Source organism: Phoenix dactylifera, chromosome 5 (genome assembly GCF_051530095.1).
Source record: "Phoenix dactylifera cultivar Ajwa chromosome 5, Ajwa_hap1_PhDact_Kaust_v1.1, whole genome shotgun sequence".
NCBI classification, from domain to species: Eukaryota; Viridiplantae; Streptophyta; class Magnoliopsida; order Arecales; family Arecaceae; genus Phoenix; species Phoenix dactylifera.
The window spans coordinates 268,041-292,189 of record NC_143194.1 but is presented as its reverse complement, the minus strand read 5'-3'; the positions used below and the strand labels follow the sequence as shown (position 1 = coordinate 292,189).

Here is a 24,149-nt window from a genome sequence, read left to right as displayed (position 1 = left end):
TGAAGAACATAAAATATTTTCAAATTAAGATACAATTAATTACATACATTTAAAGTACTCTCGAATATCTAAAATCGGGTTGAGTGGCACTTTGAAAAGTGCCCCAGTGTGGCACTTTCAAAGTGGCCAGAGGCACTTTGAAAGTGCCTTTGGCCAGCGCTGTGGCACTTTCAAAGTGCCACAGCGCTGGCACTATTTTTCAGAAGCGAACCGGTGCGAACCGGCTCGGTTCGCACCGGTTCGAGCTCATACCGGTGCGAACCGAGCGGTTCTCACCGGTTCACACATGTACCGGTGCGAACCGAGCCGGTTCGCACCGGTACAAGGCTCAAACCAAACGGTTCCGACCCATATTGGGTCGGAACCGTTTTACACCCTTGTACCGGACCGGTACGGCTCGGTACCGGTCCGGTACGGGCTGAACCGACCGGTACAGGTCGGTTCAGCAGACCTTGTAGGTGGGATTATCAGATAGGAAAGAAATTGCATCTAGCATGTAATTTCACTTGTATACCTATTTGCCATATATTGTTGTATGTTTTAAATACAAGTGTTACACTAAATCAAATGCAAACTATATTAACCTACTATCTAAACCCGAGGTTCCAGTACACCATCCTTACGAGATACATAGATGAGGAACTTCAAGTTGCCCTGCACAATGTTACTTATAAGATGGAGCCTAATCCAGAGGTCGCTGCCATATATTTGGAAGAGGTGAGTTAACTTTGCCGACTTTGTGAACTCATGTAAACAATTGACATCCGTAACATGTATGACATATCTTTTCCAAAGATGAAAATATTTAGAGAGGGCTCGGCTAGCTTCAGCGTCCTAGCAACTGTAGCAAGCAAACAAAAAAATGGGTCCATGTATTTTAAGGTATGGACTACAGTTGTTACTTAGATGTCATACAATTAGTATTTAGTAGTGTCTAATATGTACTTTTCTTGAATGCTTTTGAAGCTGAATGGTGTATCCACTTTGACCTGTCTTTCGAGTTGAATTTTGCTATCGGCATCTTTAGGTGGTCATAAAGTCTAACAGATAAGTCCTCATGGAGTAGCTATCCAGTGAACCCCAAAAGGATCGAGTCCTATCGCAATATAGACCGGTTGGAAAGTCGGTGAGATGCACCTCTAAAGTACTATTATCATCAGGACGTCTAAGAGTCATATCGACACTCCACCAAATTTTAGATGTCAGTATATATTTTGTACTTTAAATGCATTAAAATCAATTCAATTTGTTATATTGTATATATTTCTACTTATAAATACATAGGTTGGACAAGTCCTAGTTCCATTTCATGATAAAATAAATAAGGATAAAATAACAAATTGGACAACAAACCAAGAAAATTTTTAAGTACAAATCCAAAAAAATTATTGAAAAACAATGGAAAAACAAAAAAAAATCAAAATGATGTACTAGTCATGGGTACGCCATGGCATACCAAGTGTCAGTACAATACCGAATTGGTATCGTACTGTATCGCATGCTAACCGATACAAATCATCGCACCAATACAGCAGACCTTAAACTAATCCACTCATGGCAAGTAGAAGACAACCTTAGATTCAACATCAAGTTGCAAGAGTAGCTTGGCAGCCTTCTCCCATAATACAATGGTCACTCCATTGTGGCTTATGCACAAAGTAGGAGGAAACTCAAACCAAAACCATGTATGCCAACCACGCAGAAGTCAAAGGAATTTCAAAGCAGGAAAGAGAAGATTATCTATCTCAATCTTTGTGTCATGGCAATAAATACCAAGTTCATAAAATGAGAAAACAGAAACCCTATCCCAAATAGCTGATAAGTATTATGTAATCATAACGACAACCATGATTATCAGCCTTGACCTAATTATCTGATACTTGTATGTGATCTCTCCAATTGTTATGTAACCTAAGACCCTTTTTGTATGATAAACATCCAAGATCCAACACTTCAAATGAGATATAGTTGGTGCACAACTCTGCTAGGATCCACAATCAACTGAAGAGGCAGCAAGATGACAGTTTAAAGATGGCATGCCAACCCTCCATGGATGGAGTTATATCAAGGAATAAGTGCTTAGATGGTACTTGTCAAGTCAAAAAAAAACAGCATGGAGCACTCACCGTAGTTGTTTGACAAGCGCTCAAGCATAAATTTACAATTGACTAAAACCACATAAACAAGATTAACAGCACCTTCTTCAAAAAGAGAGGCAGCCACAGCCTGCATCAACAAAACAATGATCAGAAATTGTATAAAATCAAAAGAAAAAGGTCGACATAAGAAATTTATATTGATTGAATATTGAAAAATATTCTTACTGCATCTTCTGAAATAAATGCCAAAATTCGAAATGCTGTTGTCAATTGAACTATAGAGGTACTGCAGAGTGTGACTCCATCAAAGTACTTATCAGTGACAAACTTTCCAAGTAGATTATCCACAACTTGAGAATCAGAAGTGTTGGTTGAATCCCCAACAACATTCTCAACGTCAATTGTTGGTTGAGCATCTCCACCAGAAGCTAAAACGGCAGCACATCTAAGAAGCCCTACAGCCCCATTTCTGTGATAAACAACACCAGCATCTATCCACTCCAACAACCTTGTAGGAGCATCCTTTTTATTGGACCCTGGAGAAGAAGAGTGTAAAGCCTTATGAAGTTCCACAGCATGTCCAATCCATGATTTGAGAGAAGATGCAGTTGAATCTGTGACCATGACTTCAAAAATCTCTGCTGCTGAATGGAAGATGGCAAGACTCAGCGGAGGAGTTCCTGAAATTCAGAACTCTCAATAAGTATTTGCACAGATTAAACAAAGAGCCACCAAGCTGGAGCCAAAAAGAGTGAAGGAGTAGAACTGAATAAGACAATTATAGCAAAAATTGACTTATACTCTACCGCTGTTCATAGCACTTGGCTCTATCTCTTTGAAAGAACGCAACGCGTCTAGAAGGACCAATATTGCCTGCAGCACCATAGTCGGCATAATTATGTAAACTACAACAGTTGGGTAAAAATTCAATGATGTTCCTGCAGGTCAGAAATCAAGTACAATACCTCCGGAAAATGGCTCAGAGTTAACAACGCTTGACGACCAGAATGAGACCTGCATATCAGCTCTAGATGCTTCACGAGCAATTTAACTTTCAAAAACAAAATATAATGCCAGATCAATCTACCTGGAAATGCCACAAAGTTCCCAAAGTACCCATAAAAGTTCGTCAGAATGAGTTGTTGTTGCAAGCAAGCGATCAATAGCAGTCCCCTACAGTGAGGCAAAATTACAACAAATAGGTAGAAGAACCGCATAGGATGGAAGGATCAAAATCCATCTCCATCTGTCTGTATATACTTATTAATGTAAATATGCATTACTGTATGTGTGCACTGTATGCAAGGTTCTACATTCCATTGCAAGTTTAATATTCCCATTCTGACTTTCAGAGTTTCAGACAACAAAATCAGGAAAAAAGTAAAATTAGGAAAAATAATTGAAAAATAAAACAATCCAAGAAAAAGAATATCACATAATATTATGGCCAAATTTTGTTTCCTTTGGAATCATTTAATGAATAGTGTTGCTGTATCGCTGTTCTCAAACTAAAAAGTCTGAAACTAAAAAACAAACTAAAAGTTTGAAATTAAAAATTAAAAGTATGTTGAAACAAATTAATATGTCCAAAAATCATGTTATACATATATTTCAAGTGTACTATGTCAGTCAATTTTATGATAGCAATTTAATTATAAATTTTGTAAGTGTGTTTATGTTTCAAAGAGTAAAGTGGACTTTCAGAGTTCAGTCAACAAAATCAGGAAAAAAGTGAAATTAGGAAAAATAATTGAAAAATAAAACAATCCGAGAAAGAGCATATCACATAATATTATAGTTTAATTTTGTTTCCTTTGGAATCATTTAATGTATAGTGTTGCTGTATCGCTGTTCTCAAACTAAAACGTCTGAAACTAAAAAACAAACTAAAAGTTTGAAATTAAAAATTAAAAGCATGCTGAAACCAATTAATATGTCCAAAAATCATGTTATACATAAATTTCAAGTGTACTATGGCATTCAATTTTATGATAGCAATTTAATTATAAATTTTGTAAGTGTGTTTATGTTTCAAAGAGTAAAGTGTACAATTTCATCTTCTTTTTTCCAATTTCTTAACTTTGTCTTGAATTTCATAGAATTGAACTCAAAATAGCTTTCAATGTTTTCAAACTTTGCCCCAAAAAAAATTCCAAATAGCCTTAACAAAATGCTTCTTATATTTAAATAGCATATTTATGCAATTAAAAATCAGAGTCCTGAATAAAAAGCAATTGGTTTCTATCTCATATTTATAATTCTGATTAATATCAATTATATGCAGAAATCCTAATCTCTTCATCTTTTCTGCTTCACTCATTCATATTATCAACTACGTGCCAATTTGAACGTATTGAGAAAGCCTCTCTCTTTCTCTTTATAGATATATTACACATATTATATATATTATGTTACATATATTATATTATATATTTTATAGTACATATTATATTATATATAAACACACCCGCGATCTTCCTTTTTTGTATATCTATAAGCATGTATATATATATATATATATATATATATATATATATATATATATATATATGTTTTGAAGACTTATAAGCCACGCTATGAAATTATGGGAAAGAATAATTGATAAACAGATGTGTAGAATTGATAACAAATGTAGAGAAAAGGAAGATGGTCTACAAAAGGCCTTTATTGATTTAAAGAAAGCTTATGATAGGGTAGCAAGAAAAGTAATTTTGGGGGGTTTAAGAAGGGGGTACACAAATGGTATATTAAAATAATTTAAAAAATACATGCCAGGACATTAACCAATTAAAATGGTATTGCATCAATGATCAACACCAAACCATATCTTTTTGCAGTGGTTTTAGATGAACTGACTACTAATGTTTACGAAGATATACTGTGATGCATATTACTTGCAGATAATATAGTGCTGATGGATGAAAAGAGAACTATATTATACACAAATTTGGATTTATGGAGGAAAAGATAAGGGTTTAAAACTAGTTGAAAAAAAGATAGACTATATGACATGTAAATTTAGTGAAAAATGAACATGAAGATGTAATACAAATGAAGACTGTTGGACAAAAGATACCACAAGTTGACCGGCTTCCTTATTCAAGATCTACTATACAAAATAATGGGAAGATAATACATGAAGTGCATACCTTAAAGACTCAAGGGAAAATGTTATAGAACAATAGTAAGGCATCCAATGTTGTAAGGCTCAAAGTCCCGGGCAATAAAAAAAAGTACATGAAAAGAAGTCCAGTGTGGTAGAAATAAGCATGTTAAGATGGATGTGTGGTACATATAGAGGAATAGATTAAGAAATGAAAATATTAGGAGCTATCAGATTTCTGCAAATTAAGGACAAGGTCAAAAAATATCAATAAAGATGGTATGGACATGTACAACAAAACCTTAGAAGGCTCCAATGTGAAAATGTACTCTAGTTTGGGCTGAAGGTTGTAAGAAAAGGGAGGGAAAGGCCTAAAGTAACATGGATAGAGTTGTGTGGAAGGATATGAAGAGCCTTGGAATAACATCAGAGTTTTCCCTAAATAGGAATAATAGGTAAATCATGGTCCATAAAACGAAACCCAAATATTTATGAAAAGGTCAAATGATTATGGCTATGGCAAATTATTGAGATATACTCAACTGATATTGGATGAATAACAGATAAGACTTGGAAATCATAGAATTACTTGAACAAGTAACTCGCATCGACAAAATGCCACTATGAGTTAGAATCCCTTATTATAACTCAAAAAAAGAAAATGATTCGAAATTGATGCGACTTCCTAAGCATGCTCAAAGAAGTAAAGAATTTTTCTCAAACTGACTTAAAAACGCTAAACCAACATACTTGGCATGCATGATTATTTTCATCTGAAACCAACTGAAATTACTAAAAACTAGTTAGTTTGGGCCAAAACTAGTTAGTTTTGGCCAAAACTAATCACAACCGGCAAAACCAAAAATCAGGGCTCGGTTCTGTTGCTGAAACAAATTGATTTTGACAATAACTTGAAATCTTAGTTCTACATACACGTTTACATAAACGTACATGTATGTATGTATGTATGTATGTGATATAAACTGACCACTTTAAGATGGAGCTCTATGATCATCCCAACTTCCTGTGGATGACAGAAGAATCCCTTTGACAAAAAAACAGCTGCCTGCCTAAGAGCCATGCATTCTTTCTTACTTGTATCTTCAGGATCTCGAAGAGAAAGAATTATGAGCTCAGTTGCTTCAGGTTGAACAAGTAAGAAAGATAAGCCTGGTAAACAAAAGCAGATTTTATTGATGTCATCTTGGTTATTATCATTAGAAAACGGGGAATCAATAGATAGAGAATCAACAATAAGACCTGAACGATAGAAAAGGAGAGAGAGAAGTATGGATTCAATTGATGTGGCAATTTCCATAAATATGTCTGCTGTGCTCCCACTTGCTGACCGTAGTACAGGCGATGACAACAAAGCAGCTGACAAAGGAAAAAAGCCTCTTTCCTGTTTTGACAAGGTCAATTTGATTTAGCAAACTGTTATTCCAAATAGCAATTTAAATCAAAATGTGTATACCGAACCATAATAGGTGCACAGATTTTAACCAGAAAAAGACTGAGAACAGCATAAAAATTCTACCAAGGCACAATAAGCAATCTTTAGGCACGCTTAAGTAAATGCTTGCAATTTTTACTCTAGATTTAATTAAAACTCGCACCTTAGAAATAGAACAAGGTATATTATATAGATCTAAAAATTTTATTATGAAGTTGTTTCTTTTGGAGAATTCGCCATGTCAAAGTAGAAATGCGTTGAACAAGAAACCTTAAGCTTAAGCAAGGCAAAATTTGGGGGGAAAACACATCATAATCTGAATTTATGGCACTTTTCACAAACTAGTGAGCTTTCAAGCTGTCTCCACACTCCATGGACAAGTCAGGGTTGATAGGTTTTTCAAGATGCAGGAATTTGAGACAGTAGGCATATTAGCATGATTACCTTAAGTAGAGATAACAAATATGTGTCGATGTCCCATCTAGCAAAACTATACTTGCATGTTGTAATATAGTTGACAGTTGCTTTGTAAGACAACAGACCCTCTGATTGGCCAGAAATAGATAATCTTTGTGCAAAAGCCAACGGAGAAGAATCTTCAATTGGTCCAAACATATTAATCAATTTCTGCATCAAATCTTGTCAGCAAAATATTGCACAGAAACATGGATACAAAATAACAATTAACATAAACAGTATAATAGGTACACACTACACGCATGCAGGTGCTTGCACACATGTCCACATTGACATGCACATGATTAGATGCATGCTTAACACGCATAAACACATGGAGTTTACTTTTCCCAAGATCCAACCCAGCCCCCAGCCGAACAAGACCGTATTATAACTGCAAACATTCAATGCCTATCCCAACTCAACAGGACCAAACTCCAGCAAAGATATGGACCAAATGAGTCAGGGAGCTCCTCAACCAAACAATTCTTGATGTGACTTGTACATACATGCTAAATTTGCCCAATAAGCAGACTAAATGTAATGGTTCGCTAAAATACAGTTAATAGGTTATTGAATCACTATAACGAACAAATTATTATTATCATTACGAAGGAATCGCCCTATTTATTGCCAAAATGCAGGCTTCATTTGGATCCATTAGCATTGCAATGAGTTAAGCAGTATACTGCTTTGTTTATCATCACATGACGTCATATTGAGCCACAATGCGAAATTTTCTGATGGACTTATACTGCGATAAATTGTCACGAGTGTTTATCAAAATTGATGCTTAATCAATTGCTCAGTTATAGGTTGGATGCATACTTTATTACCCACATGAGAGATCTGTAGTGTAATCTAATTAACGACTATGAATATCTAAAAAACTCCTAACCCCAAAATTATTCAAATCCAAACCAATTCTAACCGAATTTCAAAAATATGGGACAGACTTTGATATAGATGAGTCCTATTTTAACCCAACATTCTTGTTGTATCCTAGTAGTAGAATCATCAACTTGAAACAGTAGTTTATAAACAGGTTGGGGTTGCCTCTGGATCAAACAAATCCAAAGACCAACCAAACCTATTTGCAGCCTGACCACAAAAGCCATCAATGCAGAACTAACCAGAATTTGCTTGAGCTTAGAATTTGCGGCAGCAAGTGATTCACTTCCATCAGTACTAATATGGAAATCAGAAGAAAGATTAGCCAATACACATAGCACTGCAGCCTGCAGACAAAAAAAAACAAAGGGTCAGAAGTAACAGTAAGTAAAATGTCCAAAATCGCATGATCAATGTTTTTGACGAGCAGTAACAAACCTCAAATTTCGAGACAGTCTCATAGAAATGCAAACGGTGTAGGATATAGGTTACACGAGAGGCAACATCATGCCGTTGCCATCCCAGTAACAGCTTCAGTAAATAACAATAACCTTCACTTTTACCAACTGGAACATTCTCATCTCCACGTGGCCACCATCCCAGAAATCCATCACATCCAATGCCATGCCGAGTAGCATGTTCCACAATACCAAGCAATATTAATGTGATAGCTGTAGAATTTTGTGCCTCATAACAAAATAAATCAACAATTTGCTCCATTCCACCATTATCAACAAAATGAAAGCAACTCTCTCGTGAAGAGCAGAGGACAAGAACAATGCTCCATGCTAAAATCATGTTTTTGATCTGAAAGAAATAATAATTGTAAGATACATCACAAATCTGGAAGAGAAATAGATGGACATGCCTTTCCATTGATCAAACATAATTCTAACCCAAAATACTTGCGAACCAAATGGATGTACCTGAGAAAGCAACGGTAGCTCATCAACTGAAAATTTCCTGAAAAATGGAAAACATTGATTAAACATGTCAACTAGCAGTTTAGAAGTAGGCAACTCAGCCACTGATCCAAGAGTAATTCCATCTTCCATTAACTGAGTACCCCTCCTTACAGAATGAATTTCATAGAGTTCAACAAGCTCTTTTCTAGCCTCAGAAAGAACATTAATAAATTGCTGGGAATCTTTTCTTTTATCAGTGAACCCGTTCAGCAATTGTTGGTCCCAATAGACTGCGAAGCTGTTATTGCTACCAGTGGCATATGAACAAACAGCTGATACAACAGAACTTGCTAATTTAGAAATTGTGTTCTCATGATCAGAAACTTGACAAATCTTAAGAGCTAAAAGCAAAAACTGTTTCATTTCTGGTGGAATGTCAAACTCAGGAAATAGAAAATTCAAGGACTTCAGGGAAGATATGGATTCCTTGAATGTCATCTTAGCCGAGTGCAATGCTGGTGGCAGGTCTTCAAGCTTCGCCTCTGATGGAGAACAAACCACATTTGCCAGAGAAGTATCGAGATCAAATTCTATGTTAAATTGTCCAAGATCTTCAGCAGTGTTTCCATAAACAACAAGAGTGAGACATCGATAACTACCCCTTAATACCAAATGATTTGTAACTATAGCCTGCATTATGTTGTCAATGAAGCATATGAATAATCCAGAGTAATAACCAAAACCAAGAGATTTAACATAAGAGCAATAAAAAAAATTAACCAACATCAACAGAAAGCAACATTATTATGTGTTTAAATATGTGAAATCCTCTAATACCAGGATCACTGCATTCAACAAGATCTAAATCTCTAAGTTTGATGTATGAATAAGGAAGAGTCACGTATTACGTGCAAACAAACTTATAATATAGCAAACAATTTTGTAGATAACAGTAACATCTAAAGCCTGCTTAACTCGCTAGACAGTGCTTACCATTGAAATAGACCAACTATTCAAGTGTTTGATAATAGTTTAATTCATTTAGAAGTTTGAAAGATCATATGGAGCTTACCATTGAAAATATACCATGCAATGCTGCATTCATTCAGTTATTTAATCTATTGATTGAAGCGACATTAATACATTACCTAAATGGATTTCAAAACATGTGCTTTTTAATTTAATCTCACTTCTTTTCAGGCTGGTATACAACCTGAAATGTCATGCATGTACATGTGCATATTATGCTTAAAACAGATTAAAAAAAAAAAGTCTCCCTCTTATCTCGATAATCTGATTGGTCAACATGAGACAACCTTCAATGACAAACTATGCATTTATTTTTATAGTTTTTCACCTTACCTAGAGATATTATATTCTTGAAAAGCTATGTTTATGTTCAGCCATTATACCCAAAACCTTGTCTCTTATGTATTTTCGAAAAATGTACAACTAATAAGATCAAGTTTCTCCTTATTCACAATATGAGAATATAACTCAGGTACAAATAACTTTCAACTGCTTAACTGACTGTTTAATGCTTCAGTATTTTAATTTATCATGCTAGACGTAAATTCTCCCTCTACTTTCCTCCGTTTGATAGGGAAGTAAATGGGGACAAACACCCGAATATTTTAGCCGTCCCCGAACCGAACGACGCAGTTTCAACCGAAATTAAATGGGGATGATTTCGGTGATGGTTTTAAAAAATTAAAAACCATTCGGTTTCGTGTTCAGTTTCAGTTTTGGTGAATTCCCTGACCGAAAATACCCGATGGTTAATACCCTTAATACACTTTGTATTCAAGATGAAATCAAATTAGGAGCTTCATGAAATAACCTGGGCCATCCCATATTCCACTCAATGACAAATTTGAACAGCACATTATTTTTGGATATATTTATTAGATGAGTTGGTATGAATTATAATATAGAAATTATGGAACATATCTTTAATTTTGTTATTTATATGTGAAAATTTTGAAATGAATAAAAAAAAGTTAAACAGTTTTTGGTTTTTCGGTTTCAGTTTCGGTTTTGCAATTTTTTTCTGGTTGCAGTTATGGTTTTCGATTTCAAAAGCTGTTCGGGTCCGGTTTCAATTTCGGGAAGCAATGGTGGATTTCGGATTTGGTTTCGGTTTTTTCACTAACCGCACCGAATCCGCGCCATTGACATCCCTACCCTTTGATCCTCATATTCAATTTCTTATTGCCTCTTCTAAATTGCAATCAGATAACTTCCATGCAGCCTTTGATCAATGTAACAACATCAGCACCTTTGGTATGCAAGCATTAATGTGATAGAGTCAATGCACCTAGGCAAATCATGTTTAAGACATCAAAGTCAAATTTTAAATTATAAAATATGAAAAACAGCTAGTACTTTGCAATTTACCGACATGGGTATTCAAGTGTCCAAGTGCTTAGCAGGCACACATCCGCATCTAATATGAGTAAATACATATTAATGTAGCATATGAAAAATTAGGATATAATTGATTGTCCTTAAAAATAGTTCTAATTCGACTTGCCTAGTCCCTGTTACCTTCTTGGACACTCCCTAGGATGTCAAACAGCATATGAGAGCAAACTAGGCAGCTAGGCCCTAATGATGGCCATCTATTACAATATTACAACCTCCAAAGAAATAAAATAAAACCCCTTTTGCAATCGAAGATAGAACCGACATCAAACACACCAAACAGTTTAATTTTGGCCTAGCAATACAAGATTTGGAGCAACGGACTTTTAAACAAGTTAAAACAAGAAATCAACTTCAATTAGGAAACAACAACCAATTTCTAAGTCAGAATTAGGAAGGAGTCTTAACATTGATGGTCAGAAATGTTAATCCTGCAACCCTTTCACTTATTATCCCACTACTAGACTCACATCCAGGCTACTTCAATCTTGTTCAAGAGGCTCAGAAGGCAAATCTAGAGCCTAATACGTGTGACTCTGAGTTCTCTCTCCCAAAGCAATCTTCAATTGTTTTTGACACTCTAGGTAAATCTAGCGTACTTGTTGTAGAGGTAACCTATGGGTCAAATGACTATGTACGATTTATAATATGCTGTTTCTTTCCTCCAAAAACAACTACAAGCTCGAACTCAAGATTTCTAATTCGCTAGTGAACACTCATAAATTGACAAGTTGATTGTCCATCCCAACCTCAATCCTGGCACCAAACTAAGTCTTCTATATTATTAAACCTAGAATCCTTAATCTTCTTTGCGCCGTAGAGAAAACCACACCCCCACACACCGTATCCATCCAACCAACACCAACTCAAGTGAAATATTATTCGCGAAAGTATGGAGGAAAAGATTCAGATGAAATCATCATAGCGAAACAATCATAATTGCATTCAAGGCCATGCCTTGATGTAGGCAGAATAGCAAATCTTTTGGTGATGTTAATTTTCCCTGACATCTCTCCACAATAGTTCTCAAGCAACATGTGGTAATTTCCTAATACTTTGATACAACAATCATCCACACCCCAAACAAATCAATGGAGCACCCACAACCTCCCTATATCTTCCAGAGCAAATGCAACCAATTCAATAGGTAGAGATACACAAAACAGAGCCACAAGCATCAAGTCTCAAGTCTTGTACCCCCTATTTACGCTCAGTTCTATGAATCGTCAATTGCCACAGTCTCCTATTTAGGCTGATCTTAATGTAACTTCAAGCTTATCCATATCGTTTTTCACAACTTCTGCTCCCATTACCCTAGGACTTTCCCTCCTCTTCCCATATCTTTCAACCAAGATCAAAGTATCCCCCCCTTATTGCATGTGCTTGTACCAACTTAGTTGATTCTCCATCATTTCATCCTTAATTTGCGCGCACTCTACAGCTCCTCAAGTATACCCATTTCACATTTTATTCTTTCTACTTTTACTACACGTCCATTTTAGCATTATCATTCTTGCTATGTCCATCTTGTCTTTTCAAAACGTCATTATGTGCAGTCGTGCACCATTTTAAGCTATACAACATTGCATGCTCTAATATCATTCTACAATTTCCTCTTTAAGGGGCCAAGTTATAAGTCAACCATACAATACACAAAAAGCACATTTTTCCACTTCATCCAACCAGCTTTAATTGTATTACATGTCTTTATCTATCTGCCATTGTTTTGCACAGCAGGTCCTAGATAACAAATCTGATCGATATAAGGTATCTTAGACAATCAAACTTGTAAGGCCCTCATGCTTGTTTTTGTTTTCCCAGAAACTATGCCCCATATATTTTTGTTTGTCGTATCATATCCTCTAATACTTACATGAATAGCATTAATCTTGTTGTTTTCTTTCTCAATAACCTACATAACATCTACAAACAATATACACCACAGTACATCTTTATGAATATCATCCATAGCATAAAAGACATAAGCTTAGTATCGATCCTATAATAAGTTTCCTACGAGTCTAAGACGAGAATTAGTATCAACAAATATCAGCAACGAGAGTTCCAAGCTCAAATGGAAAAAGGTTGGGAGTTGACGTTAGGTTGACAAATAGTCATAAAAAGCATGTCAAACTACAAAACCGGCCTAAGAAGATATATATATATATATAGAAATATCAATATACGCGCTCGGCATCCATCGATATACTTGGTTTTCTAACATCCCATTTTCAAGACCCAATACTTGATTGAAGTATTTTGCCTCTAAATAATGCGACAACCAACTCAATAAAAACACCAATAATTTGCATGGACTTCTTCACAAAACAAAGGAAATGCAAAATGCATAAATGATTTTCGATAGCATTCTCAACCATCAAACGCTTCATCAATGCATGAGATGGCAATGAGCATAATAATCCAACTTTCCACAAGAAGTCATCAGAGCAAGCAAATAGTATTTTGATAAAGCATTTTTGAAACTTCTCACAAACTCAATCTTCACCATCATTAAAAACTGAAATTTTAATTTCTCCAAGTGCTATTAGCAACATTGTGCACTTCTAATTTTCCATTCTACAAAGAGGGAAAGGAAAAAAGCTCGATAATAGCTGGTATGTTCACTATTGAACTTAACCAAGTTTCCTCCACCCATAGTTTTAAAAGAACAATTTCGGTATGACAATACATTTTGTTGTGCTCTTTGTTCTCATAGTCAAAGAGTACTACTCATAAAACTCCAAACCAAGAACCTATCTTATGTACTCTCTTCGGATCTTTGTTCCCAGACTTGATAGACACTATTTCTCCTCAACTCTGAAACATAAGGCCATATGGTATTCAAAACAAAGCAAATGAACGAGCATTCAGTTAAGAGATGCATGAGAAAAAATTTAAAACACAGCCAGCTGGCTTCTTCTATTCACAATCTTTGGCTTCATGGAAATCGGTAGCCAATTGTTCTTCATGAAAAGTTTCTTAGTATATTCTATACTAACATGAATAGCTATCCTGTAGTGTGAATCGTGAAGTAGATATTCAGACAGATTAGGCAGTCATACTGAGGAAGTAGAGAAGAAGGCAGTGTAGAATTTACCTCAACTTCCAAAACATTTGATGAAGAATGTGAGTAGAGGAAAGGCTGGCAAAGACGCCTAAATCGTGACTCCCCTTCACAGTGGACAAAAACCTCCAAAGCAAATGAAGGAGGGGATGTCGCGCTGCATGAGAAATTTTCCAACACAAGCAACATTCAGAATGATTTTAAAATGTCCCTTCAAAATTAGCCATGTAAAACAAATCTAGAAAAATTGTCCTCGTTGAGATGAAGATCACGCATAGACTTTGCCAGTTGAAATACCCATAAAATATCAAAAATGAAAGAAAGGTCTTCCATATCACAGTTTACCTGAATGACTACGGAGAAGGTGATAACTTCGTCGAAGATGACAATACTAACATTTTATGAGGTTATGACTTTTACTGATTTTATGAGGATTTATTCAACAAAGGATCCATGTGCTTATTCAACAAAAGATCCATGAGCTTCATCCACCTAACAAGGGTAAACAGGGATTGCCAGCGACACTGAAATTTGATAACCCCATGGTGTTCCAAGATGTCCCCATTGTAGCAGTAGGGGGAGATGACTCTTCCACATAAATGGTGATGAGATAAGCTCCACAACTCATGAGCAAGCAGAGAAGTGGCAAGATAATTAAGTTGTGCTCTCACTATCTTAGGTAGATAAGCAACTTTCAAGCTGAATTGTCTAGTCTCCAGCAATCTATCATTTGATTTTTATAGGTCCTTGCTGTCACGCAATCGAAATGCATTTACATACCATCATCATGTAATGCTCCTAATATACAGGACTACATGAATGATGGTGATGACAGACAGCAATGATAAGCAGATAATAGATTGGCCACTACAGGTTGTTTTTATTTCTTCATATGCCGTGTACCTTTTTTATTTTGTTTTTATTTCTTCTGATGCTGTGTACCTTTTATTTTGTTTTTTTTTCTTCAGATGCTGTGTACCTTTTATGCATAAATACTATGAACAAATAAAAAATAAATATAATTCAAAGGATCAATGCCGAAATATATTTTGTATGTGTTCTTAAATTCCTTAGACAATGTTCTGGATGCTCATAAGCATATGCATGCACAGACTTGCATTCAAAAAAGCATGATTTCCATCAAATACCCTAGCAGATCAATCGGATATTTCTTCACAAGTTTGAAAATCTTCATGCCAGCGAATGCAATATTCGCATGGTATTTGATACAGCATCAACCATTCTGTAGCACAAGCATGACACTTGAATACCTTTTTTCTTTTTTATTTTCCGGATAACCTTGTTCCAGCATACCGCCAAAAATCGCAGAAGTTTCACTCAATGACTTTTCAGGTTAAATATATATCAAATAGAGATGACCTACCCAATCTACACCAAAGATCAGAATTCAGAAATATGTTACCATCACCATCTTAAACTTTCAGACTGGCACATCATAGTTATGGATGCAAACAAAATAGAATGCAGCTACATGTGGTTACTGTCTTGATGAGATGATGCAAATGGCAAAAGGCTATAATATTTATTCCCGTTAATAAAATGAAAACTTTTGACCACATTACATAGAACGTCTTCGCATGCTCCCTTTCTTTCATATGATTTTCCTAAGAAGAACCATATCTTTTTTCCAACTCCAGATTAACAAATAAAAGACAAGGTAAAAGTCATCAAACTACTTTAATCAGAATAACTGTCATCATATATGTATGCATTTCTGAAAAAAATGGAAGGGGAAAAAAGCTGTCAATCATACCCAATAAGCGATAAGTTTGGTGTAGACGGAGAAGCATTCTGCTCAAGAAACTCACAAGCAGTTATGACAACAGGTTCTGCAAACAGCACCTGCATGGATATGCAAAACATCATTAAAAGTATTGAACAAGAAAAAGTAAACTGTTAGAGTTAATATTCAGAAAATATTCACACTTTCTTCATAACTTATGTATACATCATTTGTCCTGCTGAACATTCAAGAAAATTTATGCCTTGCATTTGCGCATAGAAACTATCAAGCAAATCCTTATAGATACAGACAAAAGTGAAACAAAGATAGAACAAATGGTGCATGAATTATGTAGTGAGAATAACAATTGATTCCACAAAAGATAAAAGAAATGTTCGCAGTGCATTTTGGTGTACCAGCAAGATTACAATGTTCAGCGATCTTACACGGTTTCTGAAAATGGAAATTGTAATTTTCTACGCTAAGGTGTTTAATGTGTTGAAATCAAGGAAATCCCAAAATCAAAGTATTGGAAGTTTCTACTTGGAGTGAGATTTTCCGAATTCATCATTCTGACATCGCACTCAGCAATCGTTCTTCTGATTTTAGTTTAAATATTTTGCACGGGGGGATATCAACAGGCTACGCCACACCAGATTTCTGCATCAGACTGGGTCTTTGGGTCAGTCCTCTCAAAATTGTATATTTTCCTAACCAAAAAACAGACTGTTCGTATCTATTGTTTCTTTTTTTGTAAGAAAAATGCATCCATTCTTTTAAACAACCAAACACTTTCCAAAAAATCTCACTTTCAAAGAACCTCTCTACTTTTGAACAACCAAATACCTTTTCCAAGAAAACTTCAATCCAAGAGAACCAGGAGTTTGCATGTAAAGAACAACCAAATATAGCTTCAAAAAACAACGAAAGATGGCATTGGAAAAGAAAATAAATTCCATAACTAAAATATTGACTATTATTCTGCAAACTTAAGATTAATAAGAGAGACTGTCTGACCTCATCGACATATTCATCAAGCTGAGAATGAACAAATGATTGAGCAAATAAGACACATGGCTCGGGGCGGCCCATCCTCTCTTCTTTAACTCTAGATAGACATAGCCTGAAAAGAAACATAAGCAACAAAATGAAACTAGAGTTTTGAAAAGGAAAGCCACATCAACAACCAAATCAAACCTTCCTATCGATAAGTATAGCATGATATGAATACGAAAAGCTTGATTGACTCATCTTGCTCCACCCCCCTCCTTTCTCTCTCCTTTCTGGGAGGAAAGTAGCAATAGTACTGCTATCCATCAATATTAAGAAAGTTCAACATCCATACGTTACATTAGCCATTCCTTTAAAGAAAGGATCATCCCACACCCACGAGCTTTCTGGGATCCCAAGTTCCCTAGCTCACTCAGAATAAGATGAAAAGGACGGCAAAACTAGTCCAACGTCGGTGGCACCTCCATACATGCATATAAAACTTACCCAACCAGGCTTGGCTGCACGCTCTCCACCAACTAATCAAGTTTTCTAGAATCTCGAGTTTCCTGGCTCATCCAAAATGGGATAGAAAGGGCGTCAACAAGCTTTCTGGCACGCTTGGTGGGACCTGCGTAGTCATTGTGACACTACTTATAGTGGAACAACTGCATAGTTGTCACCCTGCCACTATCAAAGGAAGCTACGAAAACAGCTGCAAAGACGCGGCCACTATAATAAGGCCACTTTTGGAGTGGTAAACCACATCTTTAGCTTTAGTAGAGGGACGGTTTGAAAGACTTGTTTCCATAGTTGAAGGTCGATATGCAAAGCCATAGTACATTTCAGCAAGTTTTACGGTAAAGACAGCTAAGGCTATTCTTGTGATGGATGAATCAGCTTATCAGCGGCGTGTTAAAGTACTACAATGTAGGAAGAATCAGAGATGGAGACTTTAGCTCATCAGAAGATAACAGCCGCAGATGATAGCATTAGGACCCCAAAATCTACTGACCAAGGTATCACAGAAGTCACAACAGCAAAGTTGCAGTAGACCAAACTATCGAGGGATATTTCAATCAATACCTAGCCAAAACCCAAGATTGTCCGTCATAGTAAGCTACAAAGGATCGCTAGTGAAGTAAACAAATCATTGGCGACATTAGTTTCTGATCGTTTGCCCAAGAGTGAAGAGCAAAAATATAATAGCTTTGTACGTATCACGAGGGTTGGGGGTCAACCGTATCGAAGGAAGCTTCCAAACGTTATTAATGTGATGAATATTCCCTATGCTGGGGGGCAACATAACAACGCAAGAGCCTATTTGGCCTGGTGGCATCATGAATGATCTAAGATCCTCATATGGAATATGGAAAGTATGGATCTTATTGTTCTACAAAAATCTGCTAAAGGATCGAAAAAATGCTAAATTTAATCTAAAAGCGGAGATAAATTAAAACTATATATCCCTAAACCCTAAACCTCCTAAAACCTAAAAACTCTAAACCTTAAACCCTAAAAACCCTAGCACCCTAAACCCTAAACCCTAAACTCTAAACCCTAAACCCTAAACCCTAAACCCTAACCCTAAAATCGAAACCCTAGACCCTAAACCCTAAAACCATAAACCCTAAAGCCTAAACCCTAAAACCCTCAACCGAAACCAAAAATCTTAAACCCTAAACAATAAAACCTTAAAACCCTAAAATCGTAAACCCTAAATCCAAAACCCTAAACCCTAAACTCCTAAATCCTAAAGCCAAAATCCAAAATCCTAAAATCCTAGACCCTAAACCCTAATGCCGACTTCACTTAATTTTTGAAGTTAAAAAAAAGCCCCCCAGGGTTGTGGTAGCAGGAGGCTGTCAGTTATTCGATTGCACAGTTTTCGATCCGGACTTGAGGGCGGCCTGGGCAGGTCTTCGACATGCTCAGCGTGTGCAATCAGCTAGCTCAGTCATCTTGGAGGGTGACTCAGCCACGGTCATCAATTGAATCCAGAGGGGTCCGAGGGTCGCTGTCGGTGACCATCCAATGCTTCGTGACATCTGGATGATGATGAGGGATGGAAGAGTTGTCCAGACTAAGCATGTATTTAGAGAAGCCAATGAAGTTGCGGACTGGGTGGTCCAATGTGTGGCCAACCACACCGGCAGTACCATGTCGATAGGGGATGGAGAGCTGCCTCGGGAGCTCCATGATATTTTATTTTCTGACTTTCTTGAGTATATCCATGCATGTGTTGTATGAATTACCCGTCGCAATAGAAAAAAAAGGCCCCTCAAGATCCCTACTTCAAGCGAAACAGAAGAATCAGAGACGGAGCCTCTCCTTTGCCCCTCTATGCGGCTCCACGGCCCTCCATTGGTCTTCATCGACCGTTTGCCACCCTCCCTCCCTCTCTCCCTCCCCCCACTCTCTCTCTTTCCCTCTCTTTCCTTCTCCCTCACCCCCTATAGCAACCCCTCCACTGCTAGTTTCTCATTCTACTCCTTGGAACCATCCCATCCGCCGCTTGTACAGCACTATACACTACGAATCGGGCAACTCGAGGCAGTTCCGCCATCCTTGGTTCAATCCTTTGTATAGGTGTACATATATATATATAAGAAATTCTTCCCCGCATTTAAAATTTTAAGCATATATCCAAATCCAGATCCAAATCCGATCGAATTCGGAAAGAATATAGAAATGGATTTGATTGGATAATATCCTGCTCATTCTCAGAAAGAATACTTGATTTTGAGCAACAAAATAGTATCATCGCTATAGCCATCTTTCTAGGACAAAGAAAATTTTATTACTAAAATATTTTTGATGAAAGTGCTTCCGTCACAGAAAAAATTACTTCCGTAGCAAAAAAAAATAGCGCATATGACCCTTGGAGCTGATATTTCTTGATAAAATAGATGTTTTGGCAGTGTCACCTACATACTTTTAGTGGCAAACTATTTTGTCGTGAAATATATATATATGTTAGCGACAAAATTCATTTCATTATAAAATATTGAATATTTTGTGATAAACTACTCTATTTCATCGTAGAAGACATTTAGCGATGGGGCATCAATTACGAAACCTAGCGACGAAATTTTTTTCATCGCCAAATACCATAGGCGACGAAATTATTTTTTGGCGACGAAATTATTTTTTAGCAACAAAATTATTTTATTGCTAAATGTATAAATTCTTGTAGTGACACCAGTGCCCTCGATGCGCTCTCCAAGCATCCTTAACTAGTCATCTCTCAACCTCCTATCAAACTCTATGTTGTTCCTCAAAGAGTTGAGCACCATCAAACTCCCGAGAAGCTTCTTGTTCAAGAAGATCTACGGCATGGCAGCACTCCCCAACCATTCAATCAACTCCTGCTCTAGGAAGCCATCAACATTGATCCTGACGCACGATAAGCCTAATGCGGTGAGGAGTCCGTCGTCTCTCCATTAGTCCCTTCTCCAATGGGAATATTTAAGTTTCATGCATCCTAAATCTAAATGCAATGGAAACATAAGTTTCCACTGTGTAGAAGACCTAAACTGCATCCTTAGTTAAAACACTTGTTTATAATACAAACTCAATTTTGTTATAATCGGTATGATTTTGCATCAGCTTTATTCTAAAGAACCAGAAGAAATACTTCAGCATTTTCCTTATATTCAAGGTTTCATTCTAAAGGCTAGTTGATCATGTAACCTAGCATCTTTCATGTCTTTTGTACCAGCAAACCTTAAAATGTCAGCCTTTTCATTGTTTCAAAGGTATCCCTTCTCTAATCATTAGAAATTGGCAAATATGTCCAAGCAGCAAACAGAATGACAACCTATACACTAGAAGATAATCATGGAGCACCTACATGTTCAAGAACGATAGGCTAGTTACTCAAGTAAACCAGCACCTCCCGTGACTATTGTACCATTTGTCCCTAAAAGTTTTCCTTCAAAGCTATCCCTCCTGCCATAATCTGAATTTGGTAATTTGTTCAATCAATGAACAGAATGTTAATCTATACATAAGCAAATAATCATGGGGCACCTAATCAAAATTTGTAGTATTGTATTAAAAAGACAATCTAGCTGTCCAGCTATATCAATGAAATAATAAGTTATGCTGAAGATGAAGGGGCACTCAAATCAAATGGTTGAGTTGCCAACATATTCGCCAAGCCATTCCAATACCTAAGGAGGCATCAGCACTTCCTTTCTTGCTATGCAAGTTACCATGAACAATTACTCCATCCACAATTCAAATAGCAACATCATCATTTGCTTATCATAGGCTAATGGGACCAAATAACACCGAGATTAGAACAGTTGTAATGAGGTTTTTGCCTTCTCGTTTTCAGCTTGCTCACTCTAAAATAATGCCAAAACAAGTTTCTTTCTAAGAAGCCTCACAGATAATTGTTACTCGCCTTTCTCTAAGATACACTCAAATATTGAAGAAAAACTAATGCCTTGCGTTTTGAAACACTTCTTCGAGATTTAAAAGAGCACATGCTCAAAGTGTCTATAGATCATATTTTAATAGATAAGGGGCAAATGACCTAGACAGGGCTAAAGAAATTCTAGCAGAGAGAGAAAGAAAGAACTGGCACAGTAGCCGCAAGCTCTAGCTTTTTGCCATCCAACTTCCGTTTTGAAGCATAAGTAGAAAAATAAGCATCAAGTTTAACGCAAAAATATAAAACAGGGCTCCAGATTTAGGAGGGAGAGAGCAAGAGCCCGTACCTGAATGGCACTACTGCCATAGTTTGGCATCCGTCGAGCAGCACGGCCATCGGACAGCCTTGTTCGATCCATGTCCTCCTTTTCGTCAATCTTCTGCCTTTCAAGGAGTAATAGTGATCGAAAACCCTAAAAATGGGAGAGAAAATGATGCGGTGAGAGACTAATGGCAGAAGAGTATCGAAGAGGGATGTCGGGAAAGAGGTATTAGGTTAAGGTTTTGAAGGAGGAAGAGGAGCAAGAAGAGGAGGCATCGCGGCCAAGCGGAAACCTGCAGGAGCCCGGAGAAAGGAGGTTAAGAACTTTCTTTTCGCACGTGTAGCAACCCCCTTTCTCCGGGCTTCCTGCAGGTTTCCGCTTGGCCGCGATGCCTCCTCTTCTTGCTCCTCTTCCTCCTTCAAAACCTTAACCTAATACCTCTTTCCCGACATCCCTCTTCGATACTCTTCTGCCATTAGTCTCTCACGGCTGTCCGATGGCCATGCTGCTCGACGGATGCCAAACTATGGCAGCAGTGCCATTCAGGTACGGGCTCTTGCTCTCTCCCTCCTAAATCTGGAGCCCTGTTTTATATTTTTGCGTTAAACTTGATGCTTATTTTTCTACTTATGCTTCAAAACGGAAGTTGGATGGCAAAAAGCTAGAGCTTGCGGCTACTGTGCCAGTTCTTTCTTTCTCTCTCTGCTAGAATTTCTTTAGCCCTGTCTAGGTCATTTGCTCCTTATCTATTAAAATATGATCTATAGACACTTTGAGCATGTGCTCTTTTAAATCTCAAAGAAATGTTTCAGAACGCAAGGCATTAGTTTTTCTTCAATATTTGAGTGTATCTTAGAGAAAGGTGAGTAACAATTATCTGTGAGGCTTCTCAGAAAGAAACTTGTTTTGGCATTATTTTAGAGTGAGCAAGCTGAAAACGAGAAGGCAAAAATCCTGGAACTTGGATTTGACGTTGTCGATGGTGTCGCTACTCTCAACCTCGAGCGTGATGGTCTTCCTATACCGCGCAGAAGGGGGAGATCGATCCCCAAACATGGTCTTCTCCAGATCTAGGGTTCCTCCGCAGCACCGCCGCAGCCCTTCGAAATGGAGAATGAATGAGAGGAAGAATCGAAGAAGGGACCTAGGGCAAGTTGCAGACCTAGGGTTTCGGAGGAGGGACATACCTTGGGAGAACCGGAGAAGGGACGAAGCACGCCAAAGTCGCCGGACGCCGAAGAGACTCGCGGGCGTGCAGAAGGGGGAGATCGATCCGGGAAGAAGAGACAACCGGACAGGGTCTGCTCTTCTCCAGATCTAGGGTTCCTCTCGGGACAGCCGGATGAGGGAACTCGGAAGCGAAAAAGGGCTTATATCGTATGAGCTATGGCCAATATCGCGTGAGCTATGGCTAATATCGCATGAGCTATGGCTAATATCGTATGAAAGCCTGTGGGCTTGCTCACGGGACTCGGAAGAAGAAAATAAAAGAAGCCCCTTCACATTTGCGATGTTAGAAGTCTCATTGTCCCTACATTTCTTGCAAGAGAGATTTCTTAGATCTCTCTCTAAATCGAATCGTCATGAGTGGCCTTAGAATAGCAAACCACAGGTTCTTGGTAGAGGAGCAAAGAGATGGAGCAGAGAGATGATGGAGCAAAGAGATGACGGTAGAGGAGCAAAGAGGAGAACCAGATTCCCGTCGCGATGAGGAGAAGTGAGGAAAAAAGAGAGAACTCACCGAGTCGCCAAGGAGGAGGACGATGAGAAAGAAGAGAAGCACCGCACCGCCCATCGAGCTCCCCGCAAACGAGCCCTTCCGGCTCTTCTTCAATTGTCGGAAAATCGTCGCCCCCACCGGAGAGGGAGGGGAGAGCGAAAGCTAGGGCAGACCACAGACGGAGGAGGAGGTGGGGACTGGGGAAGAAGGAGCTAGGGCAGCGCCGCAGCAAGTCGGGGTCGGGAGAGGACTGAGGAGGATGGACCGAATGGTAGGAGAGGAGGCCAGGAGGGCGTTGGGCCAACCGTCGGATGCAGGGTTTGGAACTGATCTCAACCGTCGGATCCCAAACTCAATTAGTCAGGTCAAGTCGCGAGCTTTGTTTAGGCTCATGAGCTGTTCGGGCTCGAGCCCAAGCTCGAACTCGAGTTTAAACGAGCCTCATTTTGAGCTTGGGCTCGGGCTCGTTTGACTAACGAGCCCAGCCCGAGCTGAGTTTTTATCCGGCTCAGCTTATTAACAGGCCTAACCTTAAACCCTAAACCTTAAAATCCTAAACTTCGAAACCCTAAAACCTAAATCCTAAAACCAAAAATC

General features: G+C 37.7%; 1 protein-coding gene across 8 annotated transcripts in view; it reads right to left on the bottom strand.

The window, feature by feature from the left end:
* The window catches only part of EMB2016 (mRNA methyltransferase EMB2016), a 53,588-nt gene extending 29,775 nt beyond the window's left edge, over positions 1–23,813 (bottom strand). For 3 of the 8 annotated variants that reach the window (XM_039129542.2, XM_088721175.1, XM_039129543.2), the window contains exons 1-15: positions 23,574–23,813; positions 17,157–17,262; positions 16,170–16,258; positions 14,429–14,552; positions 8,929–9,597; positions 8,441–8,809; positions 8,245–8,349; positions 7,100–7,282; positions 6,463–6,604; positions 6,191–6,372; positions 3,187–3,272; positions 3,065–3,113; positions 2,906–2,972; positions 2,325–2,779; positions 2,127–2,226 (exon numbers count right to left, since the gene is read on the bottom strand). In XM_039129542.2, coding sequence (XP_038985470.2) covers positions 2,127–2,226; positions 2,325–2,779; positions 2,906–2,972; positions 3,065–3,113; positions 3,187–3,272; positions 6,191–6,372; positions 6,463–6,604; positions 7,100–7,282; positions 8,245–8,349; positions 8,441–8,809; positions 8,929–9,597; positions 14,429–14,552; positions 16,170–16,258; positions 17,157–17,231 — 2,695 coding nt within the window. In that variant the 5' untranslated portion in view covers positions 17,232–17,262; positions 23,574–23,813. Of the gene's footprint in view, positions 1–2,126; positions 2,227–2,324; positions 2,780–2,905; positions 2,973–3,064; positions 3,114–3,186; positions 3,273–6,190; positions 6,373–6,462; positions 6,605–7,099; positions 7,283–8,244; positions 8,350–8,440; positions 8,810–8,928; positions 9,598–14,428; positions 14,553–16,169; positions 16,259–17,156; positions 17,263–21,304; positions 21,437–21,856; positions 22,010–23,019; positions 23,242–23,573 lie in introns of those variants that run through there. The other 5 variants (XM_088721170.1, XM_088721174.1, XM_088721171.1 and 2 more) reach the window with 3 other exon arrangements.
* Between the last annotated feature and the right edge of the window lie 336 nt (positions 23,814–24,149).